At 52.8% G+C, this 20949-nt stretch overlaps 1 protein-coding gene across 1 annotated transcript in view; it reads left to right on the top strand.

The window, feature by feature from the left end:
• Positions 1-839: 839 nt before the first annotated feature.
• Positions 840-20949, top strand: part of LOC148672625 (kinesin-like protein KIF1C) — a 31265-nt gene continuing 11155 nt past the window's right edge. Inside the window, exons 1-12 of the mRNA XM_088628430.1 lie at positions 840-1676; positions 9160-9321; positions 13418-13494; positions 14289-14468; positions 15428-15493; positions 17156-17334; positions 18344-18455; positions 19395-19472; positions 19611-19676; positions 20069-20147; positions 20362-20440; positions 20556-20707. Coding sequence (XP_088484556.1) covers positions 9216-9321; positions 13418-13494; positions 14289-14468; positions 15428-15493; positions 17156-17334; positions 18344-18455; positions 19395-19472; positions 19611-19676; positions 20069-20147; positions 20362-20440; positions 20556-20707 — 1174 coding nt within the window. The 5' untranslated portion in view covers positions 840-1676; positions 9160-9215. The remainder of the gene's footprint in view (positions 1677-9159; positions 9322-13417; positions 13495-14288; positions 14469-15427; positions 15494-17155; positions 17335-18343; positions 18456-19394; positions 19473-19610; positions 19677-20068; positions 20148-20361; positions 20441-20555; positions 20708-20949) is intronic.

The following is a 20949-nucleotide window of genomic DNA, read 5'->3' as shown; positions in this document are numbered from 1 at the left end:
CAGGAGAGAGGACAGTAAAGGGGAAGGAGAGTAAAGGGGCAGGAGAGTGGAGAGTAAAGGGGCAGGAGAGTAAAGGGGCAGGAGAGAGGACAGTAAAGGGGAAGGAGAGTAAAGGGGCAGGAGAGAGGAGAGTAAAGGGGCAGGAGAGAGGAGAGTAAAGGGGCAGGCCCATGACGTCCAGGGCGCTGTGCTGGACTGCAGGTCCTGAGCAGTGCAGGGCAGTGGCGCTGGCCCTGGGGTGTGAATCACAGGAACAGGAAGCACCTTGTTTCCTGCACATCCTCTCTGCACCCCCACACACACACGGCAGCGCTCGCCATGGCAACAAGATCCACAGCAGCCTCCTTTCCTCCTGTTTATAGTCCAGAACCCTCTCGTCTCTCTCCACCTGCACACATCGTCGACTCCCTCCCTTCCTGTACTTCCCACAGTGCATCTCTGCCACTGTTTCTCCCAGCCTGTCCTCTCTGGGCAGAGTCTGTGGTCACTGGCCCTGTCATCTCTGGACACCCAGGTCTGCCCATGTCCAGTTCAGATGACCAGTCTGTGGTCACTGAGTCTGTCCTCACTGGAAACCCAGGTCTGCCTGTGTCCAGAGTCTGTGGTCACTGAGCCTGTCCTCTCTGGAAACCCAGGTCTGCCTGTGTCTAGAGCCTGTGGTCACTGAGCCCCCCTCTCTGGACAGCCAGGTCCACCTGTGTCCAGTTCCGATGTCCAGGCTGTGGTCGCTGAGCCTGTCCTCCGGCAGGGTCTGTTTCTCCTGGCTGCCGCTCTGGCGAGGCGCTCGGCCCGGCCGGTGTTTCTGTCTCTTTAAAGAATCCCGCCCGGCGCGCCCCCCAGCAGCCGGGCCCGGCGGTGACGTCAGGCGGGAGCTGGCGAGCCGCTTGAGGCAGGAGCGGCGGCAGCAGCAGCGGCGCTGAGCGAGGAGGGGGGGCCGCACGGAGACGCGCACTCGGCCGGCCCGCGACCTCTTCTCTCCTTCATCATCCTCTTTCTCCTTCCCCTTCGCCAACACCCAACCGACCCCCAGGTCGCTTTTGAACTCCCCCCCCCCACCACCACCCAACACCAACATTTCACGCCACGCTTCCCAGGAGCCGAGGTCCTCCGCCAGCCTGCCCGGACCAGCCGGAAAGAAAAACTCGGAGCGAGAGAAAGTTGCCGTCCGCGACAGACGAGCCCGAGCCCCCTGTCGGAGTGGGTTTTCCTCGCGTGTCCCGGACTCCTGGAGCCGTTCTGAAAACTTCGCTTGGAGCCCTCCCCTTGTTGAATTGATATCGTGTTGGTCTTCTTTTTTTTTTGCTGATTGGTACTTTTCCTGCGTCTGTGGACTGTTTTTATTTTTTTGCTGTTGTCAAAGGACACAGCGCCCCCACCCAGTCTTTTCCTGCGGTTTATTGAACAACCCCCCACCCCCCCCTCGCAGCCCCGAGTGCCGCGGCCCGGCCCGTCCGAGTGTGATGAGAGGGGTCAGTACCACGGTCGGAAAAGGGGGGAGGACCAGAAAAGTTTTAAATTCCCGTTTCGCCTGTTTTCTGGAGCTCGACACGTAAAAAGAGAAACAAGCGGCCGGACATGGGCAGTGTACGCGTGGAGTAAACCTCCGACACGCAGGAAGAGGAGGGAAGCCGGCTGTGGCTGCGCCTCGCCTCGCCTCTCTCTCGTGATTTTAAAGGGTAAGTGGTAACTCCGTGGTCGTGTCGTGAAAGGGTTGGTCTGTCATTATTTTTTCCGCAAGGTGCGAGTGGGTTCCCAGTTGGGGACATCCTCTTAAAAAGAAAAACTTCTGTACCGAAGACCTGTTGAGTCTCCCCCCGTCACCGTCACCGGATCCGTTCGGCTCTCCCTGTCCACCCGTGTCCGTGTCGGACGGTGTCCGCGGGGATGACCGCCGCCTGAGCAGTCACGTGCCCGTGCCAGGCGTGTCATTCCCGGTGGTGCCCTCCAGCGTCCCACGGGATCGGCAGTGAGCACGCCAGTGGGCGAGGCGGCAGACAGCCCGTGGATCTGCGTGACGAATCAAAGACACTTCACCGCCTTGCCAGTGGACCAGGCGTGGACTGGATCTTAAATCAGGACGCGGGGATTGACACAGAACCCGAATCTAAATCCTAGCGGTGCAAATGCGAATCAGTGTGTGAATATACAAGACTGGATCTGTATAGCAAGATCGACCCTGTGTGTGAATATAGAGGGCTGGATCTAATTTGGATCTATAAAATCATATCGACCCTGTGTGTGAATATACAGGGCTGGATCTAATTTGGATCTATAGAATCATATCCACCCTGTGTGTGAATATACAGGGCTGGATCTAATATGGATCTATAGAACCATATTGACCCTGTGTGTGAATATACAGGGCTGGATCTAATATAGATCTATAAAATAATATCCACCCTGTGTGTGAATATACAGGACTGGATCTAATATGGATCTGGTCAATATGGATAGAACCATGTTGACCCTGTGTGTGAATATACAGGGCTGGATCTAATATGGATCTGTTTGACAATATCAACCCTGTGTCTCCAGCCCTAGTCCTGGGCAGCCAGAGCAAAGCCAGCAGCTACTGGGAGTAAATGATCTGTGCTCAGCTGTAGAGGTGTAGGGCCTGGTTCTGGAGGTCCACCCACCTGGCTTTTGTTCTAGCCCAGCTCAGCTCTCAGTGATACAGTCCACCCCTTAATTGATTTAACTGTCCAACAGTTCGGATGAATCCTGTTTCTTTCAGCTCTGAAACGTGTCAGAGGTCGCCTTGTGACCTGTGCATTTCGAAAGTAAAATCAACTGACCACACTGCCGAGTAGGAAACTTTTGCCATTTTCCTAACGGGTTGCTTGAGTGTTGAGTTAAGGCTTCAGCTGGGTGAGGGGGCTGGGATGCTATGAAAACTCAGATGTGTGGCCCTCTGAGATGCAGGATTAGAGACGCCTGGGTTAGAGATCATGCGAATCCCCCCTGAAGACCCTTCAGCCTTCAGAGGCCAGACTTGCCCAAGTTGCTGAGGAGATCTGGGGGACTGACAGGAGTCTGGGACCAGGAGTGGAGACCCCGCTGGGCAGAACGATAGCAGTCCTGGGGGGAGGGGTCCCTGCCTCTCTGAGCCATCAGTCAGCAGTTTCCCAAGCACGTCCGGAACGAACCAGCGACAGTGAAAAGAAGCCCCCGGGGGTGTCCCGTGTGCCTCTGGAGACTCGGGGACGTCATGTTGCAGAGTGCGCGAGCTGGAGAGAGAGTCGGATCCTTTTCTCCCGCGGGTGGGCCTGCAGAGAGACGAAGGGGAAACGACACAGGGCGACAGACGAGTAGGTCACCTCGAAACGGGGCTCCCCGCCCTTGTCCTGGGAACCTCCACACTTACCGGGTTTTTTTTGTTCCCGCTGATCTCTCAATTACAAGACCATAATGGATCCTCTGATTGTTTCGGAACAGGAAGCACGTTGAAGATCTGTGTTCTAGAAATTGGTTAAGGATGTGCTAGAGGAAAGCCTTGTCCTCTCCGCTGCACTGTGTCCAGTGACTCTCCTGTTTTTAAAGATGGGGAGCCCTCACAGGCCGGCAAGCAGTTCAGTGTTTTGTCACGCAAGGGGATCTGTGTGGCCTGAGGGCTGGCGTTTGTGGTCAGGGATTCTGGGGAAATGGGTATTTCCGAGGTGCTTGCAGACGGGCGGGGCGTGCCAGCTATCTTTAGCGCGGGGGTGAGCTGTGAAGTGTGCGCAGACTGCGGGCGGGTTCTGTCCGCACTGGGATCGGCATTGTGACAGCTGGAGCAGTGGCTGGCTGGGACTGAGCGAGCATTCATCCTGCATTCCTGCCCCGGCCTGCCGCGCGCCAGCGGCTCTGTGTGTGTGTCTGTGTGACTCTGCGTGAGTGTGTTTGTCCCCGTCTTCTCTGTGTGTGTCTGTCATTGTGTGTTTCTGTGTGTATACCCTCCCCGTGTGTGTCCCTGTGTGTCCGTGTGATTCTGTGTGTTTGTCTCTGTGATCCTGCGTGAGTGTGTTTGTCCCCGTCTTCTCTGTGTGTATGCTGTGTGTGTCTGTCATTGTGTGTTTCTGTGTGTATACCCTCCCCGTGTGTGTCCCTGTGTGTCCGTGTGATTCTGTTTGTTGTCTCTGTGATCCTGCGTGAGTGTGTTTGTCCCTGTCTTCTCTGTGTGTATGCTGTGTGTGTCTGTCATTGTGTGTTTCTGTGTGTATATCCTCCCCTTGTGTGTGTCTGTCCATCCCTCTGCATGTGCGTGTGGTGTGTGCAAGCGCACGCGGCGTGTGTGTGTTGCTCTCGGTGTGTGCGAGCGCACGCTGCGTGTGTGTGTTGCACTCGGGTTATTCAGGGTGTCGTGTGCGTTTTATGGTCAGGAAGGCAGAGTGAGGGGTCCGTGTTCGTCAGCGGTTCCAACACGGAAATGGGGTGTGACAGAGTGACAGATCAGGAGGTCATGTGTACAGATCAGTCTTGAACCTCTGGTGGTTTTGAACCCCCCTCCGTTACAGAGAGTCACAGTGACTCTCCAGGTTCCCCTGCGACATGGCTGCAAGCCTGCAGCACCCCAGCATATCCAGGTTACTGCTCCACCGGTTGTGTGGACTCCGGACACTGCCGGACCAGAACCCAGCGCTGTCTGGACCGTAGGGGCTCAATCTGGCTGTGCCCCCAGGAGGCCCTTTTTTCCCAAAACTTCTTTCACCCTCCCCACAGGCCTTGTGCCTCGGGGTTTTCCCAGTATTTTTACACAGCGATGCTGCAGGTGGGAGGTGGAGGTCCCAGGTCCCAGTCTACACTGTTTAGGAGAGCCTGTGCCAGCCCTGCCTGACTCCCCTAGAGATGGAGAGATGTATTCCTCTTGGAAATTCCTTCTCGGTGATGCAATGGATCCGCATACCTCTCCTTGAAGCTGCATTCCTATGCAGTTAACTCTCCTGTTTTCTAGTCTTTTACCCGCAGTCCTGATCCCATTTTAGAGCCATACTGAGCTCAGCAGAGCGCTGCACTGTGTAACTGTGTGTCTCAGCTGTACTGAGCACTGTGCTGGGTAACTGTGTGTCAGAGCTGTACTGAGCACTGCGCTGTGACGCTGTGTGTCAGAGCTGTACTGAGCACTGCGCTGTGACGCCGTGTGTCAGAGCTGTACTGAGCACTGCGCTGTGACGCCGTGTGTCAGAGCTGTACTGAGCACTGCGCTGTGACGCCGTGCGTCAGAGCTGTACTGAGCACTGCGCTGTGACGCCGTGCGTCAGAGCTGTACTGAGCACTGCGCTGTGACGCCGTGCGTCAGAGCTGTACTGAGCACTGCGCTGTGACGCCGTGCGTCAGAGCTGTACTGAGCACTGCGCTGTGACGCCGTGCGTCAGAGCTGTACTGAGCACTGCGCTGTGACGGCGTGCGTCAGAGCTGTGCTGAGCACTGCGCTGTGACGCCGTGCGTCAGAGCTGTGCTGAGCACTGCGCTGTGACGCCGTGCGTCAGAGCTGTGCTGAGCACTGCGCTGTGACGCCGTGCGTCAGAGCTGTGCTGAGCACTGCGCTGTGACGCCGTGCGTCAGAGCTGTGCTGAGCACTGCGCTGTGACGCCGTGCGTCAGAGCTGTGCTGAGCACTGCGCTGTGACGCCGTGCGTCAGAGCTGTGCTGAGCACTGCGCTGTGACGCCGTGCGTCAGAGCTGTGCTGAGCACTGCGCTGTGACGCCGTGCGTCAGAGCTGTGCTGAGCACTGCGCTGTGACGCCGTGTGTCAGAGCTGTGCTGAGCACTGCGCTGTGACGCCGTGTGTCAGAGCTGTGCTGAGCACTGCGCTGTGACGCCGTGTGTCAGAGCTGTGCTGAGCACTGCGCTGTGACGCCGTGTGTCAGAGCTGTGCTGAGCACTGCGCTGTGACGCTGTGTGTCAGAGCTGTGCTGAGCACTGCGCTGTGACGCTGTGCGTCAGAGCTGTGCTGAGCACTGCGCTGTGACGCTGTGCGTCAGAGCTGTGCTGAGCACTGCGCTGTGACGCTGTGTGTCAGAGCTGTGCTGAGCACTGCGCTGTGACGCTGTGTGTCAGAGCTGTGCTGAGCACTGCGCTGTGACGCTGTGTGTCAGAGCTGTGCTGAGCACTGCGCTGTGACGCTGTGTGTCAGAGCTGTGCTGAGCACTGCGCTGTGACGCTGTGTGTCAGAGCTGTGCTGAGCACTGCGCTGTGACGCTGTGTGTCAGAGCTGTGCTGAGCACTGCGCTGTGACGCTGTGTCAGAGCTGTGCTGAGCACTGCGCTGTGACGCTGTGTGTCAGAGCTGTGCTGAGCTCTGCGCTGTGACGCTGTGTGTCAGAGCTGTGCTGAGCTCTGCGCTGTGACGCTGTGTGTCAGAGCTGTACTGAGCTCTGCGCTGTGACGCTGTGTGTCAGAGCTGTACTGAGCACTGCGCTGTGACGCTGTGTGTCAGAGCTGTACTGAGCACTGCGCTGTGGCGCTGTGACGCTGTGTGTCAGAGCTGTACTGAGCTCTGCTCTGTGCTTAGTTGGAGCTTTGTTATCAGTGTTTGATTCCACCGGCACTGTGCCCTGTTGCACTCTGCCCCTGGCCCCCCCACCCCAGGCGAGAAGCTGCACAGTGGAGGCGTTCAGGTTTCTCAAGTGAGTGCAGGAGTGCTCCAAGGACTCTCCTCTTTCCTTCCTCCTGGGAGGGGATTCTGTGGCCTGCGTGCATGCAGGTTAGCTGTCCTTTAAGGTACAGAGTGGGAGCTGAGACTCTGAAGTCAGTGAAGTCGGAAGTTAGCTTGTTCTTAGGGTGTGTTTCATGATTGGTAATCTAGTCCATAAACAGCAGTGCTTATCAGAAATATCTAACATCACCAAGGACACTGAATCAGCACCATGTGGTAAGCAGGTGGGGTGGGAGGAGGTGGTTCTCTCTCCGTCTGCACACTGCCTCCATCTTTCTTCACCACTTTTTTCTTTCTATGTCCCCTTTCTATGACACAGGGTAGGGGTGGGGGAAAAATTCCAAATTTTGACGCCAGGATACCATTCATATCTATTGATCACACATGTGCTGGCATCCCTACACTGGCTGCCCAATAGGTATTGAACCATTTTTAAGTTGTCCTTCTGAAACACACGGCTCTAGCTCAGCGTTTCCCAGCCTTGGTCCTGGGGTCTTCTCTTTTCTGTTTTTTGCTCCTGCTGTGTTCTTCATCACAGGCTCATCTGTATTGGTTTTCTATGTTAAGGGTATTATTAAAAACACTGAATGGGATTTGTAATTGATATCAAACCTGCAGCAGTTTCTAAATTTCAGAACTGCCCCTAGGGCGGATTACCTGAAATGTGACCACCCGGACGTTTACAGTAAGAATAGAAAGAGCACCCTGGGAGTGTTGAGACACTTTCATTCCCACCTGTGTCAGTTCCTCAGAAACTGATCGGTTCCTCAGAACTGCTTAGACAGACCCACTCAGCAGCTAGTAGAAACTGTACCTCTGAATCATGGTCTTTTTGAAACCAAGGGCTGTTTGCCAAAAGAAATAAGCAAGCCTGGGTTAATTAAAAGGGTCCCTGTGCTGAGAAATCCATTTGAATAGAGAACCACCAAGTACCCCAGGACACGGGCTGGATCCACTGATCTCTCTCCTCCTTAATCAAGACAATGACTGAGCTCCCACACTCCTCCCCTGGACTTGAGGTGCATGGGTCCAGTGTTGGGTCCCCCTCCTGCAGGCGGAGTGTCTTTCCATACCTTCATTTTGGCTCTTGCCTCCCTGCCGTCCTGGGGTCTTGTCTCTGTCACCCACCCCCCATCCCCCTCCCCCCTCGGGGAGAAGCAGTGCGTTCATGGGGACCTGCTCATGTGCTGCAGCTTCGTGTGTTTTTACTGAGCACGAGAGCACAGAACTGTAATTACACCTGGAGCCCAGCCAGCGAATTCACCTGCAGAATACCTCAGACATCCGGAAACACCTGTCTCTCTCGCCAGGGGCAGCCCGAGCGCAGCCAGCAGGATCTCCGGCTCCTCTAGCAGAGGGCTGGGCGTGTCGTCTGCACTCTTAAAGAGACGGCGCTCTCGCCACGCTTCTACATGACTAGACTATCACTGTTGCAAAAGACGGGAAACTTAAGGATTGAGAGGGGCTCTTTTCAGCCCATCTGGGTGGTTTGGTTTACTGATTTCTTGATCGATCATCCAGCTGCAGGCAGTCAGGTTCAACCGTGTGGCTGGGCAGCTTATTCTAGACCCCCCCCACATTCATCCTTGAGTGCCCTTTTTTAACATTGACCTTGAGACCTTGTTGGACTTGAGGTCCTCAAATTCAATCCTCCGGCCTTTGGCAGTGAACTTTAAGGATTTTGAATACTCGAACCCTTTTGCCATCTCATCTGTTGGAGGCTGAACAGATATCAGTGCTCTGCTGTCAGTGAGAGCTGCGTCTCTCCTCCAGTCAGTGCTCACTCTGCTGTGATCTCTCAGTGCTGTCAGTGAGAGCTGTGTCTCTCCTCCAGTCAGTGCTCACTCTGCTGTGATGTCTCAGTGCTGTCAGTGAGAGCTGTGTCTCTCCTCCAGTCAGTGCTCACTCTGCTGTGATCTCTCAGTGCTGTCAGTGAGAGCTGTGTCTCTCCTCCAGTCAGTGCTCACTCTGCTGTGATCTCTCAGTGCTGTCAGTGAGAGCTGTGTCTCCTCCAGTCAGTGCTCACTCTGCTGTGATCTCTCAGTGCTGTCAGTGAGAGCTGTGTCTCTCCTCCAGTCAGTGCTCACTCTGCTGTGATGTCTCAGTGCTGTCAGTGAGAGCTGTGTCTCTCCTCCAGTCAGTGCTCACTCTGCTGTGATCTCTCAGTGCTGTCAGTGAGAGCTGTGTCTCTCCTCCAGTCAGTGCTCACTCTGCTGTGATCTCTCAGTGCTGTCAGTGAGAGCTGTGTCTCCTCCAGTCAGTGCTCACTCTGCTGTGATCTCTCAGTGCTGTCAGTGAGAGCTGTGTCTCTCTCCTCCAGTCAGTGTCCACTCTGCTGTGATCTCTCAGTGCTGTCAGTGAGAGCTGCGTCTCTCCTCCAGTCAGTGCTCACTCTGCTGTGGTCTCTCAGTGCTGTCAGTGAGACGCCACTCTTCCTGTGAGAGTTCTGTGAAAGAAGGTAAAAGCAGTCTTGCCTGTCAGACTGAGTCACCTATATGCCTCCTCTGTTGTCTTTTTGTTGTTTCAGATTTTTTTTTCCTCTTATTTTGCACCGATCCGGAGGACCCCCCCCCCCAACTCAGGATGGCATCGGCCTCGGTGAAGGTGGCAGTGAGGGTGCGACCTTTCAACTCCCGTGAGACGAGCCGCGACGCCAAGTGCGTCATCCAGATGCAGGGCAACTCCACCTGTGAGTAACCAGCTTCCCCACTGGCTACTGCCCATTGGCATAAGCCTATTTGCTGTGATTACTGCGAGTAGGTTTAACATGAGAAAAGACATGCAATGTACTGTAAGTGCAGTACTTTCAAAGTTTTCTGCAGTAATGTTGGACCTCGCTGCGTGACAGACTAGATCCCAGGTGTCAGTGTGACCAGGGGAGTGTTGAGGAGAAAGAGATCAGTACTGCAGATCTCCAGGTGTCAGTGTGATCAGGGGAGTGTGGAGGAGGTGATCGGTACTGTAGATCTCCAGGTGTCGGTGTGATCAGGGGAGTGTGGAGGAGGTGATCAGTAGACTGTAGATCTCCAGGTGTCGGTGTGATCAGGGGAGTGTGGAGGAGGTGATCAGTAGACTGTAGATCTCCAGGTGTCAGTGTGATCAGGGGAGTGTGGAGGAGGTGATCGGTACTGCAGATCTCCAGGTGTCAGTGTGATCAGGGGAGTGTGGAGGAGGTGATCGGTACTGTAGATCTCCAGGTGTCAGTGTGATCAGGGGAGTGTGGAGGAGGTGATCAGTAGACTGTAGATCTCCAGGTGTCAGTGTGATCAGGGGAGTGTGGAGGAGGTGATCGGTACTGTAGATCTCCAGGTGTCGGTGTGATCAGGGGAGTGTGGAGGAGGTGATCAGTAGACTGTAGATCTCCAGGTGTCAGTGTGATCAGGGGAATGTGGAGGAGGTGATCAGTAGACTGTAGATCTCCAGGTGTCAGTGTGATCAGGGGAGTGTGGAGGAGGTGATCAGTAGACTGTAGATCTCCAGGTGTCAGTGTGATACGGGGAATGTGGAGGAGTTGATCAGTAGACTGTAGATCTCCAGGTGTCAGTGTGGCATCTTCCATAAATCTGATGGCATCTTTTTTGGCTCTAGACCTTGTTTCAGGTCTCCATTAACCCAGTGCAGTCTTGAATAGAAATGGAAAGGGAGTGAGTGGCTAGCCCCAGCGTAGACGGAAGGGCATGTTTGTGTTTGGAGTAGCTGAAGTTCAAGGCAAGCCAGATGCTTGTTTTCCTACAAGTATTCCAGGTATTGAGTGTCATAGTGCCTGGGGTTCTGTGTAAATTAGCCTAGCTATGAAAACAGACCTTCTGCGCTGTGGGGCAGAGTATGTGAGCCTGTGAAACAACATTCTTCCCTGTCAGAATCCAGATCCGAATGACAGATAATTACCCTGTTCAATCCTTTGCCTCCGGGAGATGCCTGATTCCAAGTGCAGCAGACACTGAACCCTTCAGAGACACTGACGCTGTACACCAGCCCTGCAGAGACACTGAAGCTGTACACCAGGCCTGCAGAGACACTGACACTGTACACCAGGCCTGCAGAGACACTGACGCTGTACACCAGGCCTGCAGAGACACTGACGCTGTACACCAGGCCTGCAGAGACACTGACGCTGTACACCAGGCCTGCAGAGACACTGACGCTGTACACCAGGCCTGCAGAGACACTGACGCTGTACACCAGGCCTGCAGAGACACTGACGCTGTACACCAGGCCTGCAGAGACACTGACACTGTACACCAGGCCTGCAGAGACACTGACGCTGTACACCAGGCCTGCAGAGACACTGACGCTGTACACCAGGCCTGCAGAGACACTGACGCTGTACACCAGGCCTGCAGAGACACTGACGCTGTACACCAGGCCTGCAGAGACACTGACGCTGTACACCAGGCCTGCAGAGACACTGACGCTGTACACCAGGCCTGCAGAGACACTGACGCTGTACACCGGCCCTACAGAGACACTGACGCTGTGAATCTGTTTACAGACTCCAAGTGGCTCAGAACTCCCTCCCCCCACTCTGAGCAGTAGAAGCACAGATGGTGCAGCTGGTATTGCAGAATGTTTTCCTTAACTGCCCCCTCCTACTCCTCTGGGCCGTACAGACCAGTGAAACCCAACACTCTTTCATGTGTTCCTGATAATGAGCTGACATTCCCCGAATGCAGGCCAGTGCTCCCACCCTTTCTCACTCCATCTATCCCACTTCTCTTCCCCAAGTTTCATTCTGTGCTCCTTTCCTTTCCCTCAAACCTTGTGTGGCTGGGTGACTGATTTTCAGACCCCCACCTCTCTCAGTGTAAAGCAGAGTCTCCTGTTTTTTGTAAGATGCCCCCAAGATTGACTTGCTCAAGATCCTTTCAACACTTAGACAACACAAAAGACTGGATCTCCCTTATCAAGACTTGGGATCTTTGCTTCATCCGTGGATCACCGTGGCCTTCATACCAGGGATTAGCCTGGACTCTCTCCTTTGTCCCACCCTTAGAATAGGCCTGTCCGTCTTTATTCCAGCTGAGGCCTGGCCAGGGCCTTTGTCTATTTTTAACGTGTGCGCTCTGAGCTGGGCCTCTTGGTTCCGCGTCTGTGCTGCGAGGGGGCAGGCAGGGTGACGGTGGGTATCAGTGGGTATCTTTGCCAGGCCCTGCTGCAGCCCTGCCCCCAGGGAAGTTGGTAGTCCTGTGCGCTACACACACCCCACTGTCTAAAAATAGAGACTTGAGGGGGAGAGGGGAGGGAGGGCGATTGCATGCTGCTGTCCTGTCTCCACGAAAACAGGCCACAACACAGCACGCACACATGTCCTAGCAAATGCGCCATTCCTGTACCACCCTCTCATTTCACATCGCCTTTGAAGGTGTCTGCTTGTGCATGAGGCTGGGTGTGCCTGCTTGTGTGGGTCTGAGGACGTATTCAATCTGAGAAAGAAATTACACCTCTAAGAAAGTGACTCCTTCCTTCTAATTGCATCATCTAGTCTGCAGCTCCTGGCACACAGACAATGCTGGGACATTCCCACAAAGGAAGTGACTTTCTTGCAAACCAGACAGCATCTTCTTTTAAACCTGAACTTGTGCAAATACTTGTCCCCCCTGATTTGAAGGGTCAGTAACAGACAGGAGCACACGTGTGTGTGTGGAGTGTGGAGTGTGATGGGTCAGTAACAGACAGGAGTGCATGTGTATGGAGTGTGAAGGGTCAGTAATAGACAGGAGCACACGTGTGTGTGGTGTGTGGAGGGTCAGTAACAGACAGGAGCACACGTGTGTGTGTGTGGAGTGTGGAGGGTCAGTAACAGACAGGAGCACACGTGTGTGTGTGTGGAGTGTGGAGGGTCAGTAACAGACAGGAGCACACGTGTGTGTGGAGTGTGGAGGGTCAGTAACAGACAGGAGCACACGTGTGTGTGGAGTGTGGAGGGTCAGTGACAGACAGGAGCACACGTGTGTGTGTGGAGTGTGGAGGGTCAGTAACAGACAGGAGCACACGTGTGTGTGTGGAGTGTGGAGGGTCAGTAACAGACAGGAGCACACGTGTGTGTGTGGAGTGTGGAGGGTCAGTAACAGACAGGAGCACACGTGTGTGGAGTGTGAAGGGTCAGTAACAGACAGGAACACGTGTGTGTGTGTGTGTGTGTGTGTGTGTGGGGTCAGTAACAGACAGTTTGATAGACGGTGTACTCATTCCCTCTGAGCCTATCCACCCCAGTGCCACCCCAGCAGAGTGCCTCAAGTGTACTGCATATGAGAACTGCTTCACTGCATGCCTGTCACTGTGCTGAACACAGTCAACACACAGTGTCTTTAACAGTGTCTGCTGGGAATTCTTTGAGTGGCTCTCAGGTTGTAATTGGAGCTTTATTTCAGTTAAATTAGATGAAATTGAAAAACATCTCTTGAACTGCTAGAGGTTCAGCATTAACCATTTCATTTTTAAGGTGCAGTAATTAAAATCAAGAGCTTAATAGCATCTGAGATTAACGTTTTAAGTGAGGTAATTGGCTCCATTAAGGCTTCAGTTAATGAGAAGCACAGCTGGAACTGGAGATATGTTGGACATTTCAGCTCAGATGGGTTTGGTCTCACTTCTGAAACCTCAGCTGGTTATTTTAGGTGTTTTAAGAAACCTAAAAGGCACGTAGGCCCTGTGATCTGAGCTCTTCCAGTGGGCGCTCTGTACAGAGTGCTCTTGGTTTGGCTGGGCGGAGGCTGCTAGTTCTATAGGGTCTCGCTCAAATACTGGGGGAGCAGGTCTGTGAACCCATCTTTGTTCTCTTCCAGGCATCACAAACCCCAAGCAGCCCAAAGATGCACCCAAGAACTTCACTTTTGACTACTCTTACTGGTCCCACACCACGGTGAGTTCCCTCCTGTCCTGGGCCACCACCTCACCTGTCTTGATTCCTTCCTCTTTCTCACATTCATCTCTCCCTCTCTCCCCCAGTCTTCCCTTCTTCCAACTGCCCCCATTCTTCTCCTGTCTTGATCTCACTGCTTCCGTCCCCCTGTGTCTGACTGTCCTTCCTCTCTCTCACTCATCTCTCTGCCCTTCCTCTTCCTCAGTCTCAGTGCTCCTGTCCCCCTGTGTCTGACTGTCCTTCCTCTCTCTCACTCCTCTCTGCCCTTCCTCTTCCTCAGTCTCAGTGCTCCTGTCCCCCTGTGTCTGACTGTCCTTCCTCTCTCTCACTCATCTCTGCCCTTCCTCTTCCTCAGTCTCAGTGCTCCTGTCCCCCAGTGTCTGACTGTCCTTCCTCTCTCTCACTCATCTCTCTGCCCTTCCTCTTCCTCAGTCTCAGTGCTCCTGTCCCCCTGTGTCTGACTGTCCTTCCTCTCTCTCACTCATCTCTCTGCCCTTCCTCTTCCTCAGTCTCAGTGCTCCTGTCCCCCTGTGTCTGACTGTCCTTCCTCTCTCTCACTCATCTCTCTGCCCTTCCTCTTCCTCAGTCTCAGTGCTCCTGTCCCCCAGTGTCTGACTGTCCTTCCTCTCTCTCACTCATCTCTCTGCCCTTCCTCTTCCTCAGTCTCAGTGCTCCTGTCCCCCTGTGTCTGACTGTCCTTCCTCTCTCTCACTCATCTCTCTGCCCTTCCTCTTCCTCAGTCTCAGTGCTCCTGTCCCCCTGTGTCCCACTGACCCTCTTTCCTCTCTCTGCAGCCAGAGGACCCCCAGTTTGCCTCCCAGCAGCAGGTGTACAAGGACATTGGCGAGGAGATGCTGCTGCACGCCTTTGAGGGCTACAATGTCTGTATCTTTGCCTACGGGCAGACGGGCGCTGGGAAGTCCTACACCATGATGGGCAAACAGGAGCCAGGGCAGCAGGGCATCATCCCTCAGGTACCCCACTCGGATGGGGGAGACTTGGTCTCTCCATTAGACACCACTGATTCCTGGAGATTTAGGGAGCACAGGTGGGACTGCTGTATGTCAGCAGGTTTTCATTTAATTTCTGCTCATTAATGACTTCATTGGATAATTAAGGATTTTGACCAGACTCTTCTAGTGTTGGTGCTTTAAAGAGCCCTAGAACACCTCCAGACACACACTGGCCCCTCCAGGACCAGGATCAGGGAGACTCCTGAAACTCCTCTGGCCAACCTGTCTGCAGTTTCAGCAGCTTAGGTATCCCTTTCGGTCACTTGTCAAATGATCTCCAGCACAAAGATCACAGTGTCACAGGTTCATTGAGATCCCCACTTTCTCCAGCTTGTTTATTGATTGATTGTTTTTTACCTGAGTTAGAATAACTATAATTCTGCTCTAGGTTTCTTCCACTGCTGTCCCTGTCCTCTCACATTCAATTCACACAACACACTCACCCTGAATTCACCAGCACACACACACATTGTCACACCTGACTGTACTGTAGACACTGCTAGAGCCACTGCTGTCCCTCTCCTCTCACACTCACCCTGAATTCACCAGCACACACACACGCTGTCACACCTGACTGTACTGTAGACAATGCTGTCCCTCTGCTCTCACACTCACCCTGAATTCACCAGAACACACACACACTGTCACACCTGACTGGACTGTAGACACTGCTAGAGCCACTGCTGTCCCTCTCCTCTCACACTCCCCCTGAATTCACCAGCACACACACACTATCACACCTGACTGTACTGTAGACACTGCTAGAGCCACTGCTGTCCCTCTCCTCTCACACTCACCCTGAATTCACCAGCACACACACACACTGTCACACCTGACTGTACTGTAGACACTGCTAGAGGCACAGCTGTCCTGCTCCTCTCACAATTACGTTAATGGTCTTCCTCTCCCCTATTCCGCAGCTCTGTGAGGATTTATTCAAACGCACAATCGAGAACATCAGCCCAGACCTGTCATATTCCGTGGAGGTAAGATCAGCTTGCTTATATATTTAGACGCACTTAAGTAGCACTTGACAACGGAGGATCCATAATGTTTTTTCCTTTAATATTAAAACATAAAAACCTCAGAAAGCTCACAAATGAGAGCTCCATTCAACCGATCTGGCATGTTGGCATTCTCACTGGCTCATAGATCCCAGGAACCCTTCAGATGGGCAGCTTTTTGTATGAAGTAGTGCCCCCTGATTTGACCACTTAGCAGATGTGACCTCGGAAAAGAGCAGTGATGCCTCCAGTCATCACCCTGACCTTCCGGAAGATAGACTTCCTAGACACCACCACATACAAGGGTTCCTCCTTCAACAACACAGGCAAACTGGACATCAAGGTATATTTCAAAGACATGGACGCACACGGCTTACTGCACAAAGACAGCTTCCATCCAAAACATACTTTCAAAGGACTGGTATAAACGCAACTCCTACGCTTCCACAAAATCTGCACACAACAACAAGACTTTGAGGAAGCCAAAAACACACTCTTCCAAGCTCTACGCCCGAGAGGATACACACGAAGTTTCCTCAAAAATGTGGCACAAACATTTCTAAACAGAAAAACACCTGATGACAGAAAAATAATATCCCTCATCACAACATATTCCCAACTCAGCATAATAACCAACCAAAAACTAAAGTCTACATTCACCACGATATTTGAAAACAAACCTACTCTGGGAACACAAAATCATATCTGCATATAGAAAAAACAAAAACCTACAGGATTATTTAGTCCAAAGCAAACTAAAACCTGTAAAAAACAGATCACATACACCAAGAGCCAGACACTTCAAACAGAAAACGACCCAAAACAACAAAACCAAAGAAATCTTCCAGTTGCAAAGGGTGCTCTCAGAAAACATCAATAACGCTGTATATGGCATCCAGTGCAAAACGTGTGGGGTGACCTATGTGGGGGAAACGGGTAACTCCATCCGAACCCGACTGGCACAACACAGATACAACATCCGGAACCAGCAGGAAAGGAGGACTTTCCTAGTGGCACACTTCCTACAGCACGGGCTGGAAGCGCTGGAGGCCACAGGACTGGAGAGAAACCCCAACTGGACAGAGACAGACAAAGAAAGAGAAAGGAAACAGAGTGGATTAAAAGATTTGATGCTACCTTTCCACAAGGCCTGAACGTCAGAAAATAAACTGGGAGGGTTTCAGTTGTTGGAAGGAGAGTGCAGCACTCCTTGTCCCAGATGGTCCCTTCTTAGAGAAAATCAAGGAGAAAGAGCTTCGTTCCCCTATCCTGACCTTCCGGAAGCTGGATTTGGGGGAGCAGTGAAGGTCAGGGGTTCAAGCAAAGGCTGATTTTCATGCACTCTGTGTCCCTCAAAGATGAGCAAGGTGCTTCCCAAACCAGCTGGCCAGTTCAGGCAGCAGTATGGAAAAACTGGGCATTGCGGCATGATGCGTTTGGGTTTGTGTTCTCATCCTCCGGCTGGTGTCCTCCATTTAAGAGCCAGAGTGACATGGCACCCCCTGCTGATCTCATTTCCCATGGTCCTGTTTGCTCCCTGCTCTGCCATGCCCAGTTCCTGAAAAGGGCACTTGGATCAGCGATTATCCTCCCTTCACTGGTTTTGAGAGCCTGCTCCTCAGCGCCCTCTGTCTCTTGACCCAGGTGTCATACATGGAGATTTACTGCGAGCGCGTGCGTGACCTGCTGAACCCCAAGAGTCGTGGGAACCTACGTGTTCGGGAGCACCCCATCATGGGTCCCTATGTGGAAGACCTGTCCAAGCTTGCGGTCACCAGCTTCTCCGACATTGCTGACCTCATGGACTGCGGCAACAAGGCCAGGTCAGGCTGGGGTCAGACTGGGGTTAGAGAGCGACAAGGCCAGGTCAGGCTGGGGTCAGACTGGGGTTAGAGAGCAACAAGGCCAGGTCAGGCTGGGGTCAGACTGGGGTTAGAGAGCAACAAGGCCAGGTCAGGCTGGGGTCAGACTGGGGTTAGAGAGCAACAAGGCCTGGTCAGGCTGGGGTCAGACTGGGGTTAGAGAGCGACAAGGCCAGGTCAGGCTGGGGTCAGACTGGGGTTAGAGAGCGACAAGGCCTGGTCAGGCTGGGGTCAGACTGGGGTTAGAGAGCGACAAGGCCTGGTCAGGCTGGGGTCAGACTGGGGTTAGACAGCGACAAGGCCTGGTCAGGCTGGGGTCAGACTGGGGTTAGAGAGCAACAAGGCCTGGTCAGGCTGGGGCCAGACTGGGGTTAGAGAGCAACAAGGCCTGGTCAGGCTGGGGTCAGACTGGGGTTAGAGAGCAACAAGGCCTGGTCAGGCTGGGGTCAGACTGGGGTTAGAGAGCAACAAGGCCTGGTCAGGCTGGGGTCAGACTGGGGTTAGAGAGCAACAAGGCCTGGTCAGGCTGGGGTCAGACTGGGGTTAGAGAGCAACAAGGCCAGGTCAGGCTGGGGTCAGACTGGGGTTAGAGAGCAACAAGGCCTGGTCAGGCTGGGGTCAGACTGGGGTTAGAGAGCGATAAGGCCAGGTCAGGCTGGGGTCAGACAGGGGTTAGAGAGCGACAAGGCCAGGGCAGATAGTAGTCATCCATAAGTTCCGATAGATATTAGGTTTGGAACAGATAGGGGCCAGATTGCAATAAGGGAACTGATAATTGTTAGACAACGGTCAGCTAGTAATTGGTCTCAGGACAGTAGCGGTCAGATGAGATTAGGTCAGCAGGGGTCTGATGTGTGTCTTTATAACCTGATGAGTGAAGAGTGACCAGTCAGTCTTCTAGTCCTGAGGTACAAGCAGTGCCCGGTAATTATTGCTACTGACCCGCTCTGTCCCCGGTTGTCTCCTCCAGGACCGTGGCTGCCACCAACATGAATGAGACGAGCAGCCGCTCTCACGCGGTCTTCACCATCGTCTTCACACAGCGGCGCCACGACCAGATGACCAGCCTGGACACTGAGAAGGTAATGGCCAGGGGGTCCTCGTTCTCTATGCAGGGGCAGAGGCTGGGGTCAGCGCTTGCGCTGGTGTCTGATAGCGCTTGCACTGGGGTCATTCATTTGGGGGTGAGATTGCGCTCACACTGGGTGCAAGCTGGGGTCAGATAGTACTGACCCCGGGGTCAAAAAGGGCTCAGACAGGGGTCAGATAGGGTTCACACTGGGGTTAGACTGTACTCAGACGGGTCAGATAGGGATCACACTGGGGTCAGAGACAAAGGTCAGGCAGTGCTCATGCTGCAGTCAGTGAGCACACACACTGGGCTCAGGTGTAGTTGGATAGTTATCACAAGGAAGTCAATGTGGCACCACCTACAGGTGTTGGGAACCTAGAGACTGGAGTCAGTCTTTCAGCTCCAGCTCCAGTCCATCTTGTGCTGCAAGCTCTTTAGAGATGAGTGACACATCATCAATAATTGTTATTACGTTGTTTTTTTTCAGTAATCATACATATTATTAACCTCTCAACCTCAGGAATGTAGTCATTAAACCACTAAGGTCACTGATACTCCAATTTAGGCTTCTGGGTGTTTATTTTTTCCAAAAAAGCCTGTGATGTGGTTATGAACTGTAAAATTTGCTATTCAGTAAAACAGACCTGTGGTCAGTGTTTCAGGTGTCTCCACCTTAATGGCTTAATGTAAAAACTGCATTCTTGGTGTTCATCTCCACCAGTGTTTTACAAAGTCTTTTAAGATTAAGCAAATGACTTTTCAGGGTTCTTGTATGTTGATTTGTTTCACAGACATGCAAAGTTTTTTCTGCTGACATTTCTTTTTTAAGTGTCTTAAGTACTAATATAATGTTTGACAGTTTCTTATCAGTCATGACTTTGACTGATCTGATTGCTTTCATCTTTTGTATTGGGGTGAGTCATTTAGTTGAACATTTTTTTCCCCTCAGGTCAGCAAAATCAGCCTGGTTGACCTGGCAGGAAGTGAAAGAGCTGACTCTTCAGGGGCAAAGGGCATGAGGTTAAAGGTGAGAGGGCTGGGAAACTCCTTGCAGTAGCTTTACTGCAATATATCTGCAGAAAGTTCAAGCGTTGATGTGTTCAGTACAGAATATGACTATGCATGCATTGAAAGTATGACAATTTCTGGGTATTTCGTCTGACAGGAAGGAGCCAACATCAACAAATCCCTGACCACTCTGGGCAAGGTCATCTCTGCGCTGGCGGAAATGGTGAGAGACCCCTGGAGCCCCAGAGCACAGACAGGGGGACGCACACTGACAAAACCGGCAGTACACTCACACACACCTAGAAAAGTTACAAATACAGTCCAGTTAGTACAGGAGCCTTCAGCCCTGCTCCTAGAGAAACCCATCCAGTTAATACAGGGGTCTCCAGCTGCAGTCCAGCATGTCTTTAGGAGATGGGAAGAAACCCAAACAGATGAAGGATCTCTCAGGACCCAAGACCTGAGGCAGCAAATCCAGGCAATTCTTTTAAACATGTTTTGAGCTCTGGCTGCTGTGCCGTGAAAGCTGGTGTCACACTCTGCCCTTTGCTGCGCAACTTTTGAAGTTTTTTGACTTAGCGGTGTTTCTGTTGTTCTCTTCACCTCCGTTTCCAGCAAAGCTCCAAGAAGAGGAAATCAGACTTCATCCCTTACAGAGACTCTGTTCTGACCTGGCTGCTGAAGGAGAACCTGGGTGAGATGGGGCTGATAGGAGGGGGGAGTGGGCCAGGGAAACAGGTTTTAGGAAGATGGAATAAATAATTGTGGAGACCTCTATGTGTTTCTGAAAGTCCAGCTGTGTTGCTCTGTGTCTTTGTCAGTTGCCATTTCTTTGTCTCTCAGTGTCTGTGTCCTGGCCAGTGATGTGTGTTTGATGGCCTTTGTCTGTGTGTGGCTCTGTCTGTCAGGAGGGAACTCGCGCACGGCCATGATCGCTGCCCTCAGTCCAGCAGACATCAACTATGAGGAGACGCTCAGCACTCTAAGGTATGGTTTACCTGTCATAACTCTCCCTCTCTATCTTTCTGAAACACTCAGTATTGCACTGTTAACCTGTCATATCTCAAGGCTGTCTCTCACCATCCACCTCATTCTCTCCCAGGTACGCTGACCGTGCCAAACAGATCCGCTGTAACGCTGTGATCAACGAGGACCCCAACGCACGGCTGATTCGGGAGCTGAAGGAAGAGGTCAACCGACTGAGGGAGCTGCTGTTCTCCCAGGGGCTGAGCACTGAGCTCATCACTGCGGCTGGTCAGTACTGAATTCTGACACAGTGCTGTACACACGGTGTACACACTCTACTTCATAGCCCAAAAAGGTCCAGACCCCTTTGCTAGGGGGAAATATACCCAGTCACTGTGTACCTATGGCTGAATGGCCATGAGATCACTATCCCTATACTGACACCAATAAAACATACAGGTTATAACACATGCTGCCAGATCGGAAAAGCTCGGGACTTTAATGGAGGTGGTGGGATCTTGGGGATGGAA

The sequence above is a fragment of the Lepisosteus platostomus genome, chromosome 4 (assembly GCF_059453375.1).
Source record: "Lepisosteus platostomus isolate fLepPlt1 chromosome 4, fLepPlt1.hap1, whole genome shotgun sequence".
Lineage (NCBI taxonomy): Eukaryota > Metazoa > Chordata > Actinopteri > Semionotiformes > Lepisosteidae > Lepisosteus > Lepisosteus platostomus.
Note: the sequence above shows the minus strand (reverse complement) of the source record. Positions and strands in the feature narration are given on the sequence as shown.